Genomic DNA, 22,432 nt, shown 5'->3' with positions numbered 1-22,432 from the left:
AGAAAAAAAATCACAAAAAGGATCTCATAATTATGACTTACTATCTCATAATCACGATTTAGTATCTCATAATTATGAGATCCTGATCTGATAATTATGAGATATTAAGTCGTAATTATGAAATACCAAGTCATAATTATGAGTTCCTTTCTGTGATTTTTTTCTTTGTGAATGCAATGCGCTTCTGTAGTATTAAGGTGATTTAATGTTTAGATTAATTTACTAAGGTACCATAGGGGCTGCGGGGGCGTGTCCAAAATACGCGACGACGACGACTGTATTCACACAAATAGTCCCGATCACGCGCTTATTTCACGCGCCCATGTCATTTTGAATTGGATTACGCAATCCGCAATCCCAGAGCTCTCGGCTCTTGTACGTCATTGCGCCTTGACGGGATTTAGAGGCGAACTATGTAAATCGACCGAATCATCAGAATCATAGAAAGAAACATCCTAAAATTTCCCGTGACACGTGACTTTTCTCGTTTGTCTTCAGTTCTACTGCTCGCGCGCCTCAGATCAGTTTCGCGCCGAAAACACCTCCTTGTACGCGAGACGCGGTTTGTTGGGCGAATCCAGGCTGAAGAACGCGTTTGTACCGACATCTGTGGAGAAGCAGAACATACAGTTACTACGTAATAGTCGGTTATATATATATATATATATATATATTCTACTATAATATCACCAAACTCAAACGTTTTCGTCTCTTAATAAACATGGAGTTGTTTTCCATTACAGTGAAAGGTCAGTATCCATACTCCAAAAAGACAGATTTTTAGCATGTTTTGCTAGTGTTCGTGTAGTACATGTCTACATATAACATTTATCTCACACACACCACTCAGACGATAAATATCTTAACAGCTTTAAACTTAACATTTTCACATGTTAAATTAAATGTGTTCATTTTAAGGCCTAACAATATCCATGTTACACTCCATCATCAGTCGAACTTGATACGTAATGTAGACATATTTTCTACTTTAATTTATTATTATTTTTTAAATATTTTATATTTATTATCATTTCTATTTATGCTACAGAAAAAGGGTCAACTTATATAGGTAAATCAGTTTACTTACCACTCCTGTACTATACCTATCTGTGAGGTACAGTGAGGTACAGGGTGGGTGAGGCACTAAACAGCCAAATTTATACATATATGAACACCAATGAGATTTAATTATTAAATTCCCCATAACTTATTTTGATAAGGCAATGTTATCAGTACTTGGGCTCTTGCACGCCCCTATGCGGCAGGGGTAATGCTGACTCATGGTACTTTTTATTGCAGTTTTATTAAGAGCAACACGCTTAAATATATTTTATAACCATGTTAAATAAATTACGCAGATTATAGAAGGCGATGACACACACGAACATCCAATGGGACGTAACATGCAATAATCAGTGTATTGGTGATATTCACACAAATACACTTACTTATTCCTAAATTTAGGTCAGTGTGAATGTGATTGTGCAATCTGAGGTGATGCAGAGCTTCGTCACCTCATTGCACTCTGCAAATTGGCTTTTTTCACAATAAAAATGTCCAGAATCAATTTTTAAACAAAGATTAATGATGTTTATTCAAAAATATATATATAATTTCACATTTCATCACATTTATTTTGAATTAAAATGTAACCCTAACCCTCTCCTGACTGCACATGTCTGATACTTATCTGCCTTAAATTATTTATTAATTACAATAAATATCACGATGAAAACCACTTCTCCAGTAGCTAGGAGTTAGATGACTTTTGGAATAATTTGCACATTACTTATACATTTATAATCGTATTTTTATATAACCATTAGTGTCTGAAATTGCAAATTAGGGTACATGATGTTTTTTTATTTTGGGATATTTTTAGGGAGGTTTTCACAATGTCATTTAAGCCCTACATAAAATCACACTTTTAGCTCACTCAAAGCACCTTCTTCCATTTACCTTATTAGGTTGGGCAGGACTTCACAGGCAAACACATTGCTCCACAGGCAGTGATTACATGGGTTAGGCTGTGTTCCTAGAAATTTATTCTCCCATAAACAATGAGACATTGAAAGAAAAGATCCCTTGATTCAAAACAAGGATTTCTACATCGAATGTTCTGCTTCAGAAAGATGTTGGTTTCTGGATGTAGGTTTGAGAGCGTTTATAATGGGTCTCATTTAAAAACAACATGTGTGTGTGCAACCTTTTATGCCGAAACTTTGACCTATAAATGCCTGGTGGGAAATTGCCTGTATATTTGAGGAAGCTTTGACCCATGTTTAGAGCATATGTGCATATGTATATATAATTCATAACATGAATCAAAAGGAAAGCAATATTTAACTTTTTATTTAACTTCAAATAAAATTTCATCTAAGAACAAATTGAACCAATAAAGGAATGGCTTTAGAAAAAAAAAGAGGAATGTTTTGTAATGGCCTGCTCAGAGCCCAGATCCAAAGCCTATTTAAAATCCTGTAAAATTACATGTAAAACCTCTTGCATTAAAACCTATGGGATCCGCTTGCAATTTGTTAGGATCTAGAGTATGTTTACAGAAAAGATGGAAAGTTTTTCAAAAGTTCTATTTAACGTTAGAAGTTCAATTAATGCTGTTTGTTGATGTTGAAGCAGTGTGTGCTCACTGAATGCAAACTAGTAAGGAGTTCAAAAAGAGTCTGCAACTGAGTCAATTAATCTTTATGTCCATTTTACTATTTCAGAAACTTTTTTATTTTGCACTTTTTTTTTTGAACGCTAAACAATACATTTTACTTTTAGATCTATTAGCGAAGCTCCTGCATAGCCAAAGTAATGAGAGCGTGAGTGAATTTATCGAGCAGCTATTTGATAAAGTTGGATCCTCTGAACAACGCGCTAAAATTCAGGATTCACAGGTAAATACATATTTCATGCATATTTTGTTACTTTGCTGTATTCAATAGAATTATCCAGATAAAATGGATAAGTAGTATTCAAACCTTTTTTTTTGTTTAGCAAGTTAAAAAAATCCTATTGCACTTCCTGTCAATAAAATTTATATGAATGTATCACTAAGAGAAAGTAGGTTTTGTCTGACAACATTACTCCTGATTGTTTTATCTTTAGGTCTATTTTCCAATTCAAACCAAGTCTCTTAGGCTGTAATTGTGAGATAAAGTCCTCTAAAGAGTAATTGTGAAATAAAGTGCTAAAAGCCAGGACTGTGCATTGTTTTGTGTATTTTGTGGAGTTTGATTATTTTTGTTTATTTTATGCAAAAGTGAATTATGACAGATTTGTTAAAATTTAAGATGCCCTCCTCAATCATCTGGTTGTTAAAATGGATATGGATTGTATTTGGTTTATTTTTGACAACAAGACACAAGACACAATCTTTAAAATTTGTGTTTTCTTTTTGTAGGTTGAAGAATATGTTCTTCAATTATGGAACTGGGCTGTGACTAAAAATGTTGGTTTAGCCATCAGTGAGGAACAAAGAGCCAAAGGTTTAATTACTGTATTGTGAATTGCTAAATATTTGTTGCATAAATATGTACAAGCAAATGTGCAAAAATAGGCCATGCTCCCCATGCAATTTATTGTTTTAAAAAAAACTTTTGTATTGCACAGTTGTAAAATATGTGTATTCTTATGTTTCAGTGCGTCATATAGCTTGCCGACTTCTGTATTTATGTGAACCTGAGAACCCATCAGAAAATACCATTCGCAAGCAGATTTTGGTTTGTTCATCAACATTTTGTTACAGAGTCGTGGGAACCTCTATTTGCCATTAAATATATATTTGTTTATTTTTGTCCCATAACTTGTTTTATTGTTTTATTTCTGCTGATTCTAATATACTATTTGTGCACATTTACATCTATTTACAGATTTCATATGATATATTTTGTTATTAAATTTTGTTATCTTTGTTTCTTAGATGGCTAGTAAAACTGGAAGAACATGGCTTGACTGTAAAAATCCTAAGCTTGCTGATGTTTTCTTCAGTCAGGCTGTAACTGTAAGTGTCATTTTGGAGTAATGCATGTTTTCAGTGTAAAAAATGCACTATGCATAAGGGATACAAATGCAGCTGTGTAGATGTGATTTCATGTTTTGTGTTATTTTTCAGAGCCTGGAGATTCTTTATTGCAGATTGATGTCACAAAGAGACGAAGGTGCTGATATGAACCTTCCAAAAGCAGATGCTGAGAAGGAGCTGCTGCGGATTCTTTCTTATAAAGCTGAATCAGTGAGCAAGAAGCACTTTTAATAAATTTAATGTGCACTATGCATAAAATAAAATAGTGATAATTTCACAAATCATTAATGTGCTGGAGACGGGAATTACCAAACATCATGGTGTTGTCTGGTCATTTTAGGCACTTGCCCAGGAGAACCAACTGGAGGCTGTTTCCTGTGTAGACCGATGTAAAGAAATGCTTCTTAGACTTCCCAAGGAGGTGTGTTGTGGTAAAATAATACTATATGTATTGCCTTGTTTGTTTTTTTGCTGTATTTGGTTTAATGTTGTATTTGGGGAATTTTTTTATAGACTGCATATCTGTCCATAATTTGCTATAAATTTGGGGTGGATGCATACAATAAAAAGAAGCTTGAGGACAGTTCATTGTGGCTCAGGTAAGACTGTACTCTTAGTACTCTTACTACATTAAGGAATAATGTTTGTGAGTATATAAGTAGTATTGGTTATGTTACATAAACTTTTATTATAATATATATAATTACTAAATTTATACATATAAAAATCCTTTTTGTTTTTGAGTGGATAAAAACTTAACTGGTCAAACACGCAGCAAGCCACCAATCAGGTTAGAGCCCGCTCTCTGTTTTGAACTTGTTTTGATTGCTTTTTTAACCGTTCATTTGCACGGTCGCGTCAATTTTATCTCATGTCATGGTCGATGAAACTGGTCGGGACTCACCGCCCGGAGAAGTTCCCTTCCTCATACAGAAAGAATAAGTGGGAGTTGGGTGACATCACGTGAGTAAGGAGAGCTTAATCCAAATAAAAATTATGGATCGCAAAAAAAAAGGTCTAAACACTGAGGAGCCTAATTCAGAAAAAGTAGGGGGGAAACGTGCAAAATCTGAAGGTGTGTATGCAGCTCATCTCGTTATGAGGCTAGTAAACGCTAATGCATTTAACGAAATAGGCTAATAACGGTATATCACTTAGGTTGCGCTGTGATGTCTGCTATGCAACAATATTTAGTTTGCATAACAATATAATATATAGTATGTAGTTTATCATAATGTGTGTAGCTTGCAACAAAACAATTTTAACCTAACTAGTCTAGTTGGATTGTAGTTAAACTAGCACTTGTTGATTTGTTTACCTTTAACTGAGGTGATGTCATAAAGGTTTTCTGTGATTGTATGGTATGGTTCCGGAACTGAGATCAGTAAGGAGGAATCTCCAGTGCAACTTAAAAGGCTATTTTACAAGACATACTGTATATTATAAGGATATAGATGATTTATGTATATTATGGCTACACTTAGACAAGGAGTTGTTTGGTTCTTGTTTCTGAGAGTTTGGTAAATTTAGCAAAATGAAGTGTATTTAATTGTGCAATAAATATTTTACATGAAATAAAGCTCTCAGAAATGTATCTAAATTTGTGGATTGCTCTGAGAATATGTCTTACTCATCCAGTGACAGTAGCTGAAGCAAAGAGGAGCTTTTCAAAGCTGAAACTAATCAATGGGGGAGATGTTGGGGCGTGGTGTGGTTCACCTAGGGCTTCATTTAAGCTTGAACCGCCATCGCCGCTTGGTGATATCTACTTATCATGAACATACAGTTCAGCGTCAGTTCACAATCATGCAGAACATTTAGAAAGGAATAAATTATGAATAAACTGACTATAACAACCGCAGCCTTATTTGCACAGTTTTGTTGAAGTAGTTAAAAAGAAGGTTTTGGGCTCATGATAATTTAATAAATATTAAATAGTGTTTGACTATTTATGAAAGTAACATTAGAGTATTTTCACATAAACTTAGTTCATTTAGCAACAGTCTTATGATTAAAATTATAATAGGACATTATAGCCATAATAAATCATAGTGCTTGGATACTTTTGGTGTTCTTTTACTCAATTGAATGTTTAAATGGAGCACTTTTACATGATTTTACCCACTGTATATGTACTTTTATTCAACTACATGGTTTGTGTACTTCATCCACCATTGATTAGATTAGATTAGATTAGATTAGATTAGATGGTTTATTTTATTGTCAGTTGGTGGTGATATAACTTTGACTTCCTTTAGCTTTCGATTTATACATATGCTTTTCAAATAATCATTCACTTTATTTTGATTTCCAGTCAAAGTTATGATATAGGGAAGATGAATCCAAAGTACTCTCAAGGGCCAGAAATGCAAGTAAGCTTTTGTAAAGACCCTTTGGTTGACAGTTCTGTTAGTTTTTTTGAAAATGTTACCCTCTGTTGCATTTTATTTTTAGGCCAAAGTCCTGAGGCTACTTGCTAAAGTTTATTTGGAGTTAGACTGTCAGAAGTATCAGGATAAAGCTCTTTATGCTGTGTGCCGGGCAAATGAGGTATTTTACTTAATGTTCAAGCTTTGTTAATACAGACTTGTGCACTGGATTAAAGTTACTGAATTCTCCTGTGCTAAAAAAAGAACACATCTACTATGAGATGCTTTTAGATTTTCAAGCTTCTTACTCAAACACAAGCATAGCTGCAAAGAAACAAATTTATCCCCATGCATACTTAGTCCTATTCTTTTAGCTAGCCCCAAGCTCTTGACAGTAGGTGCAGAAAACAAAGATCTTTGCCAAAAAACAGACTAGTACATCAACTGAAACTGCTGCAGCTCACCTGATTCACTTGCTCTATTTTCCTATCACAAGGTACTTATTAAGGTACCAGTTTATGACTGTAAACAATTAAATTCAATCCACTTCAAGGTCAATGGTCTTTTTAATTCTGAAATAGCAGCTTCCAAATATATCTTAAATACATTTTTTAATTATGATTTTTATTTTTTGCAGCAGATAGTATTTTAGTATCTGTTTTGCACTGATTTAGCACTGAAGTCTCTAAAATTCTCATGTTTCTGACCAGTAATTAAAGGGGCCTGTCTGTAACATTATTGATCAGTGGATTTAAAAAAATTCTGGTTATATTGTTCTTTTTTATTAGTGCATAAAAGGACAGATGTCCATTATACTATAATAAGTTCTCTCATTAAATAGGAATGCTTACAACCACAGGGTATTTATCTTAAGATCCGCATTTTGCTAAAAAGTGGAACAACAGATGAAGTTGTAAAATCTGGTGAGTAAGAGGACTCTAACTAATTAACTTTGTATTTGAGAAGTACTGTAACCAGTTAAATAGGCCAATAGTTATGAAAGTCTCACTTTAGTAGCAGAGCTTGCGTTCTCAATTTTTTAAAGCTTAATCTTCTCAAACAAAACTTTAAATATTTTAACTTACTTTCTTGAATGAACCAGGATTAATTGTTGCCATAACTCTTGCATTAACAATACCTTTATATTTTCTGTGTCTGTTTGGTAGAACTCAAAGAATTACTTGACTCTGAGGTTCAGCTAGATGTGTGTCTTAGCACAGCCAAACTGCTGATAGCAGAGGATAGGTAACAACATTTAATTTAAAATGTTTCTTTTCAAATTGATTATTTATTGTTAGCCATTGTGTCAATCTTAAACTGATTTCTACAGAGAAACATTGGCCTTTGAATTTCTGAACATGATTTGCCAACATTTTGAATCCTCTCCTGAGCTGGGCTCTGCACTTTTGTTGCATATTGAGTTGCTGATGCTAAAAGGCAGAGAACTGCTATGCAAACAGAAAATTGAGGATGCAATTACAGGTACATTGCCTTGTCATTATGTACTATAGTTAATGATTAAAGGTCCCAGCACTACCAAGCTACAAATGTTGGGTCATTGTGCAAGGCCCTTAACCCTCTCTGTTTCATGAGTGCTTGATCATGGCTGACCCTTTGTTCTGACTTTAACAAGCTGAGATATGAGAAGAAAAGTTTTATTTATTGTGGTGTAATGTATGTGACAAATAAAAGATTCCTATAGGGTTGACACTAAACTTATGGCTTGAAAATACTGAATGTTACTGTGTTGACATGTCCCTTCTCTATTATGGTCTGATTTTATTTTAGGTCATTACAAAGGAAGGAAGTTATCACCACACAATCTTATCTCTCTCCACCTTTTACTGTGGGATAAAGCTGCTAAAAGCATTGAGGTGCTTTTAGTAGCCCCTTATTTTACAGATATTACTAAATGTCTTAAAATACATCATTATAATAATAATTATACTACAATACTTTTTATTACTGCCCAGGCCAAAAACTATTATGAGGCTCTGCAGTGGTACAACTATTCATTAAGTTTTTACAAGGCAGGTGAGTTGGATCAGAACCTGGCCAAACTGCAAAGAAATAGAGCTTCCTGTTTCCTTTATTTGCAGCAACTAGACAAGGTAATTTATATACAAGAATACATGCACAAACAAACTGATATGCACAACTATGATTTTTATACCAAAAGGGAATAATGTTTAGTATTTGTTGTAGGCCAAGGACGCGATTTCAGAGGCACTTAAATGTGATCCAAACAGCATCTTCACACACTTTAGTGTCTACAAGATTGCAATTCTGGAGAACAATACAAAGAAGGGTTTGTAGCATTTATACAAGATTTGTGTGTGTGTGTGTGTGTGTGTGTGTGTGTGTGTGTGTGTGTGTGTGTGTGTGTGTGTGTGTGTGTGTTTGAAGTGATCTGCCATAACATTAAAACCACCCACCCAATATTGAATAGGTGCCACTTCTGCAGTTCTGACTTTTCTAGGAATAAACATTGCATGCCTTCTGTGCTCTTCAGCAGATCCTTCAAGTTGTCTAAGTTGTAAGGTGGGGTCTTAAATGGTTTGGACTTGTTTGTCCAGTACATTCCTCAGATGTTTAAACAGAAAGAGATCTGGGGAATTGGGAGGCAAAGTCATTACCTTGAATATTTTGTCATATTCCTCAAAACATTCTTAAACATATCTGCTTCGTGGCAGGGTGCAATATACTACTGAATGAGGTTAATGTCCTTAGGGGATACCATGAATGCCATGAAAAGGTGTACTTGGTCTGCAGCAATGTTTAGGTAGGTTGTATGTATCAGAATAACTTCCACATGAATTTCAGGACCCAAGGTTTTCACCAAATGCACCTGGCCATTTACGTGATGTCAAAGTCTATGCAGCGCTTTACACAGCAAGCCATGCCGCACTCTATGTTCTGACATCTTATCCTAGCCAATATTAACTTTTTTCAGTAGCTTTAATGTTATGGCTGATTGGTGTGTACTAAATGTGTGTAACATGACCAACTGTAAAACCTTCAAGGTTATCTTTTATTCTGAAAATTCTCAAAAGAAAATAAAGCTAGGAATAGAAATGTTATAAACACAATGTTTAATTTATGTTTTTTTCCATTAACAGTAACCTCTTTTGACCTTTGGAGAATATATCTGAACTTTATGAATGATTTTGCTCCTTAGCTGCTAAGGCTATAGAAGATATTGGTGTGCTAGCCCAGATGCCTGTGTCCAATGAGGATAAGCTTCTTGCCACTGAGAATGCAGCAGCAAACCTTCTCAGCTTGGCTGCTCAGATTGCTCTGGATGTCAGTGATAACATAGCATATAAGTATTTTACCTATTATTAATAAGAAGTAATATTTTTACCAGTCAACTATAATTATAGCATTGTAATAATTGTATTATTCCAGGGTATCCTAAATACACTGTATGGTCAGAAGTTTGTAAATGCCTGACTAACACACCAACTTTGTTCTGTTGAACACCCCATTCCAAATTTAGTCCAGTCCTTTGCTGTTATAATAGTATTTGCTCAGCTGGAAAGATTTTTCTTTAGATTTTTTCTTTTAAAAAGATTAGTGGGTTTGCTTATTGAGCCACTAGAGCATTATTGAGGTCAGGAACTAATGTTAAGTGAGAAGTCCTGGCATGTAGTTTGTGTTCCAGTTCAACAAAGAAGGGTTCAGTGGGGTCAAGGTCAGGGCACGGTGTAGTTCAGTCAGGTTCTTCTTTAACAACTTGAGCAAAACTTGTTTATTGAACTTGTTTTGTACACAGGGGTATTGCCATGTTAAAACAGGTTTGAATACCTTCCAGTGAATTTGAATTGTATCATGGAATACAAAGACGTTCTGTGTTCTTCCAATTTAAGGAAGACCCACATGTGGATGTGATGGTCAGGTGTCCACATACTTTCATATAGTGTAGTTTTGTTTCTGACAGAATAAACAGCAGGACACAGCGATGAAAGCACTGGAACTTTTTTGTAAACTCTCAGATGATGTAGTCCAAGTGATTACTGCTCTCAGGTCTGTAGAGAAAAATTACCTCTGTTTTGTAAATGCTAGGCTGTGAAAACTATGTACTTGTAGTGTAGTAAACAACCCCTCAGCAAATTCTACTGACAAATAATTTTATTTAGGTGTTTAATCCGACTTGTCCTGTCAACATTGGAAAATGCACACAATGAAAATAGGTTAGTAGGGCATAATACACAAACACACACTCAAGCACTGAACAGTTATAGCATTAAAACTACAATGACTTCTGTGAAGGGGATATTTTAGGCAGTAACAGCCCTTTTTGTAATCGATGTGTTGGAATCTGAACAAATTTGACAGTTTAGGACATATTTCTTAAGAGTCAAATTTTTATATCAGCTATTCTGGTAGTCGGGTGTGTTTGTGTGTGTGTGTGTGTGTGTGTGTGTGTGTGTATATATATATATATATATATATATATATATATATATATATATATATATTTATAAAACGTAGAAAAATGTTGATTTTGACAAAGTTATTCTTTCAACTGCTATAGGAATGACAGTCAAGATGCACTTTTGTTGTATCTAAAGATGGGTAGGTGTGATAACATTGGATAAATAGAAATATATATTTTTTTATTTAATCCTTTGAGTATTGATATCACTTTGTATTGGATTCTTCTGTCACCTGATAAAGTATCTGTGCAAAAATTAGCCAAATATGTTCCATGTGTGTGTTTGAACAGCACTTAAAAATGTGTCTCGACTCAAAAAAGAACCTGGCCAAGGAGGGGACATTTGCTCTGATGAAGCCAACTGGTTTAGAAGGATAGGTTTAATTACACTTTTTAATCTGTCATGTGTGATTATATTAAGTTTGATATACTGTGAGTGCCATAATTACGTACTTTAAACACTGCTTTTGCTTTGTCAGCATGGAATGCAGCATTGCAGTGTGAGAGCAGCTCTGTTCGAATGAAGGATTACTTTCTTCTGTGCTACCAGGTAAATTCAGAGCATGCATAACATTTGCTTTAGAGTGAAGATGATAAACAATAGTTTTTTTGTTTAAGGTTTATTAATTTTTAAATTAATAAGATAAGATTTACTATGTCCTTTCCAAACATTAAATAAATACTCCATTCATCGATATTTGGTAAATGGAACTTGCTTGCAAACAAGTTTTTATCTCTTGAGAAAAATGTTATTAATATAATTAAATTCAAATTTTAATATACTGAAATTTTAATCAAAATCAGCCTGATTTTTCATTGCAAACTCGGGTTGCCATGCTGTTATTTGTGTAAACAATTGTACAATTGAACAATTTATGCATAAATCAGTTTGCATTCAGTGTGATAAATGAGGCCCAGTGTATTTTTTAGGTGTCAATGCTGGTGTACACAAGGACAACAATAAATGAAATACATCTAATTTATATTATTTTAAATTATATTGCTCAACTGTGGAAATGTTAAACAGTAGGGTACAGATCATATCAATTTTGTGTAGGTTAGAAAATTAAAAACAATCCCTCCAAGTTCATTCATTTAGGGGAAAATGTATTTCTTTATGATTTGGAGGAGTCGTTTCTGATACAAATATATATTTTAATATGAAACCTTAATTTGACATTTTCTGTTCTGGATCCTGGTTTCTTTGGTTTCATTTGTGGTCAGCTGTCACAGCTATGTGTTCAAGATAGAGGCGTGATGATGGGACAGAAGACGTGTTTGCTGATGGCTGCTGCTGCTTGTCTGGAAATCTGCTGCATGACTTCTCAAACTGAACAACAGGCAGATGCAACATATACCATTCAGAACTATTTTTCTTTAAATATTAAAACATTTAAGTATTTTTTTTAGCCACATGTGTGTTTGAAGTGAATGTGTATTGTCAGTTTTCTCTGAGCAATCCACTAGAGGGTGCAATATGCTAAATATACCTTCAACTACTGTGTTTTAGACCGAGATCCTGATCCAAGCTTTAGAGCACATTCAGAGCTGCTGGGAAATATGGAGGGTTTTAAAAGCTTTAGGTACCTAATTTTCAGTCATTTCGAGTGATACTGCAACCCATAGAGTTTATTCCAGTGTTATCTCAAATTTTCAAATATAACAGACATTGCAAACCTTTATTTATTATTAGGTGACTATGCCAGAGATCCAACTGAAACTTTATTGTGTCTTTACGAGTTTGAGGCACGAGCCAAATTAAATGATCCCAGGCTTGAGTCAGTGCTTGAGTCAGTCCTGGAGCTTGAAACCGTTGACACAAAGATTTTGGAGACAGTTGCCAGTAAGATATTGTTTACTGATACAAGTCATCTTTTTGTCTATATTAAATGAAAGCTACAAATGTTTGTGCTGTAATGTGATGAGGCTCTACACCAATTCTGTATATGCAGCCTTAGCAATGAAAGCCCCAGCCCACTTTCCTGTGGTGTGTAAGAAGGCTTTAACGATTGCCCTATCTCTACACAAGCAAGCCCCACAGGCAGATCTGACACGCTGCTGGTAATTGCCCTGATACCATATATGGAATTAACTTTATATTGAATATATAAAGTATTAAAACATCAAATGTGTTTTTATGTGCACATTCAACAGTTACTGCTTGCACACTCTGATCCAGCTGTCACTGCCCAGTGGTGTGTGTGAAGTGGAGCCTCATATATTAGAGGAAGTGTGGGGTTACTATGAGGAGGCCCTGTCCATCATTTCAACTGCAGTAAGCCGGCCAGCATGACTCAGCACTCATCACACATTAACTACTATAGCTCAGCAATTATTCGCCATCTCATAAAGAATCTCCTGTTTCAGTCGATGGGTTTTTAGCTACATTTCAGCTAGCAGATGTTGTATTCACTTCCTGCCAATTTGCTAAATAGACTTTTTGTAGCACTTGTTCTTTTGATTGGCTTAGAAAAACTGACTGGTTGAGTTAAACTGAATTAAAACATTTAACAGAAATTTTTACTTTAAATTTCAATTGCTTTTAGCTAATGTAAGTGTATTTGTGTATTATTATTATTAAGGTGATAGGCCACCTGTACCGTACTGTTGGAAATAGCAACATTCTTTCAAAAGATGTTTCATCATACATAAGAAGATCGGAATAAATTTGTATTGAATTGTGGCTCACAAACTCGCCAAAAATCCTTACAAATCAAAATCCTTCTAGTGTATTAGAACAACTAGTTTTGCTTTATTCTTTTACCTATTTGTATTAGTCTGATCCAAAGATACAGTGTTTAAAGGCAGTTCAGAACTCTAGGTAGCTGTACTAACTTAGGTGAAAACAAAGATGCCCTCAAGCAGAAACATTCGATTTTAAAATTGTTTGCTTCTCCCCATGTTATTTTATAATGTAGTTTTACTGTTTTCCTCCAGTCTGAAGACTTTCCAGAACTGGAGATCTTATGGCTGTTGACTCGAGCATGGAACACAGGAATTTTGCTCTACAGTCTGTCCCAGTATGCTGAGGCTGAGAAGTGGTGTGGTTTAGGCATAAGCTTCTTACAGCACCTGGGTTCTATGCAGGACAGCTATCAGACTCAGGTAATATATTGCTGGTAGATGCACTTTGCTGCTGTTAAAGCAATACTTCCATACTTTCTCTTCCTAGGTATGGGATCATATGCATTTATTTGTCAACTTTATTGGATTTACTGAAAATTAATGCTGGCATTACACTTCCCAATGTAATACTTATTTTTTACTGACAGCAACAATTGTAACTATTTTAGCTACCAAACAAATAGTCGGATGCTAATCATACTGTATTTAATGTGAGCATCAGGGCCGAGCATGCAAGGTCATGATACCTATAGTTATAATATGATTTTAATATCAGTGACAAATTTTATACTGACCAATATGTAACTGTCATTTCTTTTTTAGATGTCTGGTCTGTATAGTGAGGTGCTTGATAGGCTGGACAAAGCCAAAAAGAACACCATAATGGAGGAGTAATTACTGATTTAGGTACAGCTTTTGTATTCAGTAGCAAGTGAAGACTGCACTGAATTGTATATGATTGGAAAATGTTCACTACCTTACTTATTGAAAATTTGCAGATGCAACATACTATATTATCCTATACTCTCCTAATATTACATACAGACTGTTGTTTAATTGGGGAATGGAAAAAGCCCATGTTCAAATCTCAACAGAACCAAAGTTTTTATTAATTCCAAACAAATAAACTTTTGTCCAGTCCAAAAAATAAAAGAAAAAAAGGGGAAAAAATAAACAAACAAAATATTGTAGAATTGACGATCTCTTGTTTCCACCTAACCAGGATAGAAGACTTGTTTTCATGTGCATCATGATCATTACTGAGGTTACAAAAGGACTCTTATACAATCAATATATGTGTGCTTTCACATTTGTAACTAATCATCAACCAAGAAGACAAACAGGAACCCTTGTGCCCCACCCATAAAAGTTTATTTAACCACTTCTCCACTGGAGCAAAAACTGATACCCTCATCAGTATACACAGCCATTCAGAATCAATGGAGGATTCTTCAAACTTTATAGAAAAAAATACAATGAATGAAAATTCTTTGGGCTTTTACTGACATGGCTGACTGACACCAGACATATCAACAGTCAGCTGTTCCTTTACTCAACACCAGAGGACCAGTTGTACAATAAATGAATTAGTTATGCGCCTGGTTTACTTTAATAACCTTCTACAGGTTACTTCTCTTGAGATTTTATATATATATATATATACATATATATATACATATACATATATATATATATATATATATATATATATATATATATATATATATATATACATATACATATATACATATATATACATATACATATATATATACATATATATATATATATACATATATATATATAAATTTGTGTGGATATATATAATTACCTTTTTTTTTTTTTTTTTTTGCAGTTTTTGTTTATACACTGAGACAAGTTCCACAAGATATCACAAGTAGACAGGCTCTAGTTAGGGGAATTCAATCCCCAATGGACTAGAAACTGTGTTCTGATAGGCAGTTGAAGATTTTTGTCTAGAGAAATACCAACATTACACATTTGTATGGAAATTTATCTCAGAATAAGTCAGTTTACTTACCTGACATGTGATCTATAAAACATTTGTCCCAGCTGTGTCACATGCATGAAGCACAAGTGAGGGGATATTTACATTTTACAGCTAACACCCTTTGAAACAGTCTGTAAGCAGTTTATAAATGGCTCTGTTCCCTTCGATTATTCCCTGAACTCTGGTTTTGACACAAGTATGACAGCTGGTTAAGTGACGATGTCTGGCAGATGGTCACATCTGCTTAGGAAATGCCTGCAGATAGAGTAGTTGGAGAATGGAGGGCACAGCACTTTCATCATGTCTTGCGCCCAAGGAAGAAAATGCTGGACTGGTTCTTGTACTCCAAAAATTATGAAACTTCGTCCAGCAAACTTTAAAAATCCTTTATCATTAAACCATCTCAGTCTCTTCTCATGTAGAATGGTAACGCTCAGAACTGCAGTGGGCTTTTCCTCGTGTTCAGTCAGACTGTATACAGGAGGGTCATCGCACGTGCAGCATTTCCAATGCATGGCAAAGAACCGGAAGGAATAATCCTGCAAATATCTACTAGTTGTTAGATGCTCAGAAACATTTCACTCCTTTTAGGAAATATTCTATTGACACATTTAATTTCAATTATGTCATTGCAGCTTGTTTACTGCTAAATGAATAGATCACCAGATCTCTGAGCTCCCTCCCCGCTATAACGATAAATACAGTTGTCACATAAACCCCGAAATGAAAAGAAAAAATATCTTAAACAATTTAATAAAAACATCTGGCAGGTCTAGGGAACTTAGGCCAATACAGGCTCTATTGACTTTTAATATTGAGAAGGACATCCAATACAGTTATTGTCTTAATTCTACCCGTTTTAAGGCTTCCCAGTTGGGCAGCATACAGGACAGTACCATGTTACCGTTCAGTCTGAAGAGAAAAGACTTGATAGGTTGAGAAAGTGCAAATGGGCTAGCTGCTGTTCAATAGCTTAAAAGGAGCCTTGGCTGCCAAAATCATTATTCAAAAAACCGTTTACTAAAAGATAAGCAATGATGAAATAAGGATTTAAAAGAGGTAAGACACTTAAGTCTATTGCACTCACAAGTTAGGCCTCCAATATGCAGTAGAAAACTCAGAACACAGGTTTGATTGAGTCTTCCATTAAGCACTGATCAGTTGAGTAATTTGAAGCTTCCCCTCAGAATTAACTAATTTTATTAATTGTAAGGCAGTTTGGTGTTCTGCAGAGAGCCCAGTTACACCCCTCTACCCAATCTTTAATAAAGAGCAGCTAAAAAATCTGGAAAGAGAAAACAAAAAAACAAAAAAAAAAAGAAAGAAAAAAAAAAAAAAAAACAAGACAAAACTAACAGCCCTCCAAATAGACAATTCTAGTGAAGTGTAAAATGTGTACCATAGCATAATATTATGTAGTAAAATCTCCATAGGATTTTAGTTACCATGTGATTTCAGTAATATAAATGTATAGATTCATATTCTGTTTTCCATTTGTTCTGCCTTCAGTGGTTTCTTTATCAGCAACTGGCAGCGGCAGCCAGCCAAATAGCAAACTGCTGTGTGATTACTGAAGATCACCGGGTTCTCCACCAATTTTCTATTAACATGGTCAGTGATCCATGAACAGTACCTTCAGCAGGTTTGGTTGGTTTAGTCCTTGTAGAAAACCTTGTTGGTCTCTGCTCAGCTTTTTCCAATTTTTTTTTAACAATGCAACAATGAACATATACAGGATTCCAGCTTTTCGATCAGTCTCCATTTCCAAAAAACGTTAAAATGCCAAACCCCAATGTCTCGAGACACTGGCTTCCGAAGTCCATCCAAACACAAATGATTTGTTCATTTTCCCTTTGTTTTACCAGACAAAAATAATTTGTAATGAAATTCCTAGTCTTGAATGGATTTGCTGAGAAACTCATGCAGGGGTGTGCACAGTCACAGTAATAGGGGATAAGACTTCTTTTAATTTGAGTTAACATAATGATGACACTAAAACTTGATATGAAACATTTCAGTAAAAAGGGAAGGAGAGGACTCGGGCTGGAGCAGGGCAGGGGTTGGTATATTACTCCGCATACGTGCAGAGGATGGAGGCTGCACACTCAGAGTTTTTCTGCGGACGGGATCCAGATGTAGGGGCCTGATTGCTCCTCGATGATCAGCTTGATTTTATTGTAGATCTCTTCTAGTGAGTCACCCTGGACTATGGCTGGGAAATAAGAGAGGGCATACAAGCAGATCATTTTGTCAATCTCATGTAAAATAATGCGGCGTAATTAAGTTGTTTCATTATGATTTAAACACATGCCACAAAATAAATAAATAAATAAATAAATTTACCTGTGAAATATTCTCCAAATTCCTGTTCAAGCTTCATTGCCTTATCAAAGACTTTATTGGCTTGCTCATAAGTCTGCCTCTTGTTCAGTTCCCTGTAAGATACAAATGAACACATTCCACCAAATATTACTTCAAAACCAAAATATTTATTTCACCCAGGGTTCTTATGAATTTTTTTTTTTTTCTTGTAATTTTCACTAGGTTTTCAGTACTTGCTACACGTTATTTATTTTAGTTTCTAACCAGTAATTTATTTATAAAAATATAAAAACTATGTATTGCAGTACTTTGTACATTGTAGAAAGTGATACCCGAGTCATCTTACGTAACATGCCCTTGAATGTACACTTTCGGCCCACTTTAAAAAAAAAATAAAATAAAAAAAAATAAAAATAAAAAAAAATAAAAAAAAATGTATGAATACCTGAACATTAGCAATATCTAAACTTCCAATCATGTGACATCAGCACAACGCAAGGTACAGATACAGATCAACTGCTTTAGTTACTGTTCACATCAAAAGATCAGAATCAAGAAAGTGTGTGATCTCTGTGACTTAACATTTCATGGATATTGGTACCAGAAGCGCTGGTTTGAGGATTTCAAAAGCTCTGGAATTGACACAAAATGGTCAAATGTGAGCATAGGGTCTACAGGCTGAAAAACCTTCAATCAAAAGATCAGAGGGGAATGATCAGACTGGTTTGAGCTGACAGAAAGTCTATAGTAACTAAAAGAATCTCTCTTTACCACCACGGAGAGCAGAAAAGTGTCTCTGAATGTTCACCACATCAAACCTCGAGCAGAGCTACAATACGGGAAGACCGCATCAGCTTCCATTCCTGTCCTCCAAGAACAAGACTTAACTTCCTGTTCATGGTGGACAGATGTGTGAGCCTGATGGGGTCTTCTGTTCAATATTTTGTGGATGGAGAGATGCTCTACTGCTCACCACAGCTGTAAAGGAATATGAGCATGAGTAAACCACCTGTCAATGTTGTAGCTGATCAGATGACTGGGTAAGGATGTTAACATCTTTGTGACTGATACCACATCACACCTTCAGAGGCCTTGTGGAGTCTATTCCTCCACAGGTTAGATCTGTTTTTGTGGCACATGGGACCTACACAGTAGTAGTAGGTAGTTTTGAGGTTAAGGATGATCTGTGTGAAAATAGTCTTGGCTATGGCCCTTCAATCACAAAAACTGCTGATGTGCCTTACACAGTAAACAAACACTTTTTCATACTATCATGTTAAACTCTTAAATTCTTGAAGACCAGCACATAAGGCATTTACTGAAATAGGAAGAACTTACATTAGAGCATCAATGGATTTTGGTTTGATGAAAATGGAAATAGGATAGAGCTGTGCTTGCTGGAGTCTCTTTATAGCATTCCCAGACACATCCAAGATGCAGTGCTTCCCCTACAACACGAAGACAGAAAATGCTTAGGTTTTCCACACTCCTGGTAAATGAAATATTTATCAGTTTTAAACACGCGAGTTTGTTTAAGGAACAGGTTATGGTGCTGCATGATGTTTGCATTAGCATGTGTAAGCAATTACGAACCCTCTCAGCCACTGCCCGAACTGACAGAATACTGGTCCCATACAGATTCTCATTGAATTGGCCTGCCTCAATAAACTTGTTGTCCTGAATATCTTTCTCCATCTGCTCTCTTGAACCCACAAAGTGGTAATCCTGTCCATCCATCTCATTCTCTCGCCGTGGACGAGTTGTATCTGCGGGAATTCTTTAGGTTTATTCCATGAACGTGCTTCTTTGAACAGACAAAATACAAAAGGAACCTTTAAATGATGCTCTGTCTCTGGCTGAATTTGGCACACTTACGTGGAACACAGGATCCAAACTTATGTGGAAACTCCGAGATCAAGTCATCATTTACCCTGTCCTTCATAGGACCCAAGATGATCACAGGCCTTGTGTAATGAACTAGAGGAGCAGGAATAAAAATCGAATGTAAAACTCAAGGTGGTTTCTCCCGCATTGTAGACATTAGAGCACGTTTGCAAAACTGAATACTTACTCTCCTGTCGAATCACTGGTTCATAAGATAAAATTGTGTCCTCTTGCCCTTCTATATGAATAAAATAAAAATAATGCAAAAAAATAAACACATGAAATGAGGAAAACCTTCAGTGTAGATTTGAGTGCGACAACTAACAATGCATCCAAGTCTTACGAAAAAACTATCCCCATTTTGAAATACACAAGCGGATCTAGTGTTCACTAATAATAGACAAATACAGTGTCCTTATCTTATTTTAAAAAGTTACCAAATAAACACACACACAAAAAAGGTATAATAATAATAATAATAATAATAATAATAATAATAATAATAATGCACTCTATGGACTCCCAATTATTACAACAACAAAGTAAAATTGCGATAACGCTACATCTATCTGTGGCTGAAGGTCCTGTATATAAAGCAGTGAAAATAGCATTAAAGAGTCAAATTTAACAGAACATAAAAGCATCTTTCAACATTTGAACTATGGATCATGCTGCACATCAACTGTTCCCAGCCTTGTTACAAGACAAGACTCAGTGCTGTTGTTTCCCAGGGCACGGGTCAATATCCAATTACTTTTAGTAGGAAAACAACTGTTTTGAGGGTGGGAACTTTTAGCAAAAATCAAACTGTAATAGTAGGACTGTTGAATTATCACTCTAGTTGCAGTTTGCAAGGCATATTAACATGACAATGATTAATAGAACAATGGTCTTTTAAGTCACTTACTAGAACTGCTCTCACTGTCGCTGGTATTGGAAGTCAAACACTCTGCAGAAAAAAAAGGAAGTTGCCATGTAAACAGTTTTAAAATTAGTACGGACTAGCAAAAAAAATACATAATAATATAGAGAAGAAAGAGAAAAAAGAAGATAAAACAAGTGTTTTACATGCACACAGATGTCCACCAGTTCCATTACAGTGCAGTGGTAGGAGGTGGCAATAAAAGTTAATTAAGTATTTCCTCCTGTAAAGTCCCAAATGACCTCCACTCCCTGGTCAGTGTTTCCTATGGCTGTGGTCTTTGTAACTACATGAGAAACTGGTACTTTAAATCATGCCAGTGTAAGTAGCTGATATTCAGTTTGACAATTAAATAAAAGGGTGGACGCAAATCACATCGAATAAACGTGTGACGTGATTCGTACTTTGCTTGGAAATTTGTGTAGTTAAAATCCCTATTACTTTACTTCAAGTTTTTACATTAACAGTTAAAATTTCAGTTCACTATTCTGGACTGTACCAGCAAGGGTGTGAGAATGAAGGAAAACAGAAGAGCCAGTGAGGCTTCTGGCCTGTGCCTTTATACACTTTTTGTTTTACACATTTCACACAGAACCTTCTGCACTATATTTATCCTATTCACAATTCAATTCAATAAAAGTATTGAAGAATTTAAAGGAGACACTTTATCTCATGCCTGTCCGATTCAATTTAACTGAATATAATTTACTTTGTAGTCCATGTTTACACGTTGAAGATCCTAAGATCCTGTACACTTTCACTCAGCATGTCTATAGAAATCTTGTAGCTTGAGATAGGAAAAGGGCAATAAGTTTTTTTTTTTGTTAGAAAGCAAACTGGATGTTGGCTTTGTGCCAATGTCTCATATTACAATCAATTCTCATATTAGAAATTTCAATTCTGATTGGGGGATAGGGGCTGGTGGAGAGGGAGAAAAAAAGAGAGAGGAAGAAAGAGAAAAGCTTTGTGTGTGTGGCACAGCCATTCTGAGCTCATTGGGCAGCTGTTTGATAAGTATAACCACACACTTACTCAAACTCTTTGATCCATAAAAGTCATCGCTTAACCCTGGGAAGTCCTGAGCGTCCCGAAAGGTGAAAGCAGAAACAAAGAGAAGAAGAGAGCAGACAGGAAGAAATAGATGTTAGTGAGAGGCCGAGAAGAGGGGTGTAGTGCTCTCTGGGGATGGAGGAAGACTAACACAAACTGGCTGTGCTCTCGTTCTGTTCCTTTTCTACAGTGTAACAGAAGATGCACTGATTAGTCTACAAGTGTTCCCTTGTAGCGCATCGCTTTAACCATTAATTTGGAACGCAACAGATTTTGCGGACAAATGAATAGGACTAGGACTAAGCACAGCCCTGGAGTATTAGTGCATCTCGACACCAGTGAGCAGCAGACATCCGAGACCTCACTCGGAGCACACCGAGGCCAGAGGACATTGTATTCTGATTGGTCCCGCTGCCTCTTGGGAAGGACTTAAAGATATGATGAGGCACCAAAAGCCAGCCGGCACACTGTCCGAGAAGTAAGCATGAAGGAGGATGGAGCATGAAGGACAGCAAGCAACAGAGCCCCTAAAACCCCGCACACATACATATACTCACGTTCAGACTCCACCAACTCCTGCACAATATTCTCCTTGCTCTTGTAAAACGGGAACTTGCGCGACAGGTTGAAGCTTTTTTTGCGCTTTACTTTGACTGGCTGCTGGGAGGTGACCACATGATGGGAGTGGAAATGAGAGATGAAAAAAAAAACAGAACAAATGGGTTTCAATAGTCAACAGCACACCCACAGCTAGCAAACACAAGCATGCAAAAATATATACACA

The 22,432-nt window shown here is 35.6% G+C and overlaps 2 protein-coding genes across 10 annotated transcripts in view; one reads left to right on the top strand and one right to left on the bottom strand.

Moving 5' to 3' along the window:
* Positions 1-330: 330 nt before the first annotated feature.
* On the top strand, positions 331-14,491 carry tex11 (testis expressed 11). Of its 2 annotated transcripts, XM_046848781.1 has the most exons (29): positions 331-749; positions 2,785-2,900; positions 3,407-3,491; positions 3,646-3,725; positions 3,926-4,006; positions 4,118-4,237; positions 4,368-4,448; positions 4,541-4,626; positions 6,342-6,399; positions 6,482-6,577; positions 7,238-7,319; positions 7,563-7,641; positions 7,727-7,878; positions 8,185-8,270; positions 8,370-8,507; positions 8,602-8,704; positions 9,575-9,699; positions 10,337-10,422; positions 10,536-10,589; positions 10,934-10,974; positions 11,126-11,212; positions 11,314-11,384; positions 12,059-12,175; positions 12,345-12,417; positions 12,528-12,677; positions 12,787-12,895; positions 12,989-13,109; positions 13,772-13,939; positions 14,282-14,491. In XM_046848781.1, exons 1-29 carry the CDS (start codon positions 722-724, stop codon positions 14,351-14,353), a joined length of 2,745 nt encoding a protein of 914 aa, XP_046704737.1. In that variant the 5' UTR covers positions 331-721; the 3' UTR covers positions 14,354-14,491. The 2 variants fall into 2 exon arrangements, with proteins under 2 accessions (XP_046704737.1, XP_046704738.1); XM_046848782.1 differs by lacking the exons at positions 9,575-9,699; positions 10,337-10,422; positions 10,536-10,589; positions 10,934-10,974; positions 11,126-11,212.
* A 1,750-nt stretch (positions 14,492-16,241) lies between these two features.
* dlg3 (discs, large homolog 3 (Drosophila)) overlaps positions 16,242-22,432 on the bottom strand; it is a 73,329-nt gene continuing 67,138 nt past the window's right edge. For 4 of the 8 annotated variants that reach the window (XM_046848926.1, XM_046848922.1, XM_046848925.1 and 1 more), the window contains 8 exons: positions 22,206-22,308; positions 20,584-20,625; positions 19,864-19,914; positions 19,668-19,769; positions 19,386-19,558; positions 19,131-19,240; positions 17,814-17,905; positions 16,242-17,682 (listed from right to left, as the gene is read on the bottom strand). In XM_046848926.1, the coding sequence (XP_046704882.1) occupies positions 17,576-17,682; positions 17,814-17,905; positions 19,131-19,240; positions 19,386-19,558; positions 19,668-19,769; positions 19,864-19,914; positions 20,584-20,625; positions 22,206-22,308 (780 nt within the window). In that variant the 3' untranslated portion in view covers positions 16,242-17,575. Of the gene's footprint in view, positions 17,683-17,813; positions 17,906-19,130; positions 19,241-19,385; positions 19,559-19,667; positions 19,770-19,863; positions 19,915-20,583; positions 20,626-21,630; positions 21,677-22,205; positions 22,309-22,432 lie in introns of all 8 variants that reach the window. The other 4 variants (XM_046848924.1, XM_046848928.1, XM_046848923.1 and 1 more) reach the window with 2 other exon arrangements.

The sequence above is a fragment of the Silurus meridionalis genome, chromosome 5 (genome assembly GCF_014805685.1).
Source record: "Silurus meridionalis isolate SWU-2019-XX chromosome 5, ASM1480568v1, whole genome shotgun sequence".
NCBI classification, from domain to species: Eukaryota; Metazoa; Chordata; class Actinopteri; order Siluriformes; family Siluridae; genus Silurus; species Silurus meridionalis.
Note: the sequence above shows the minus strand (reverse complement) of the source record. Positions and strands in the feature narration are given on the sequence as shown.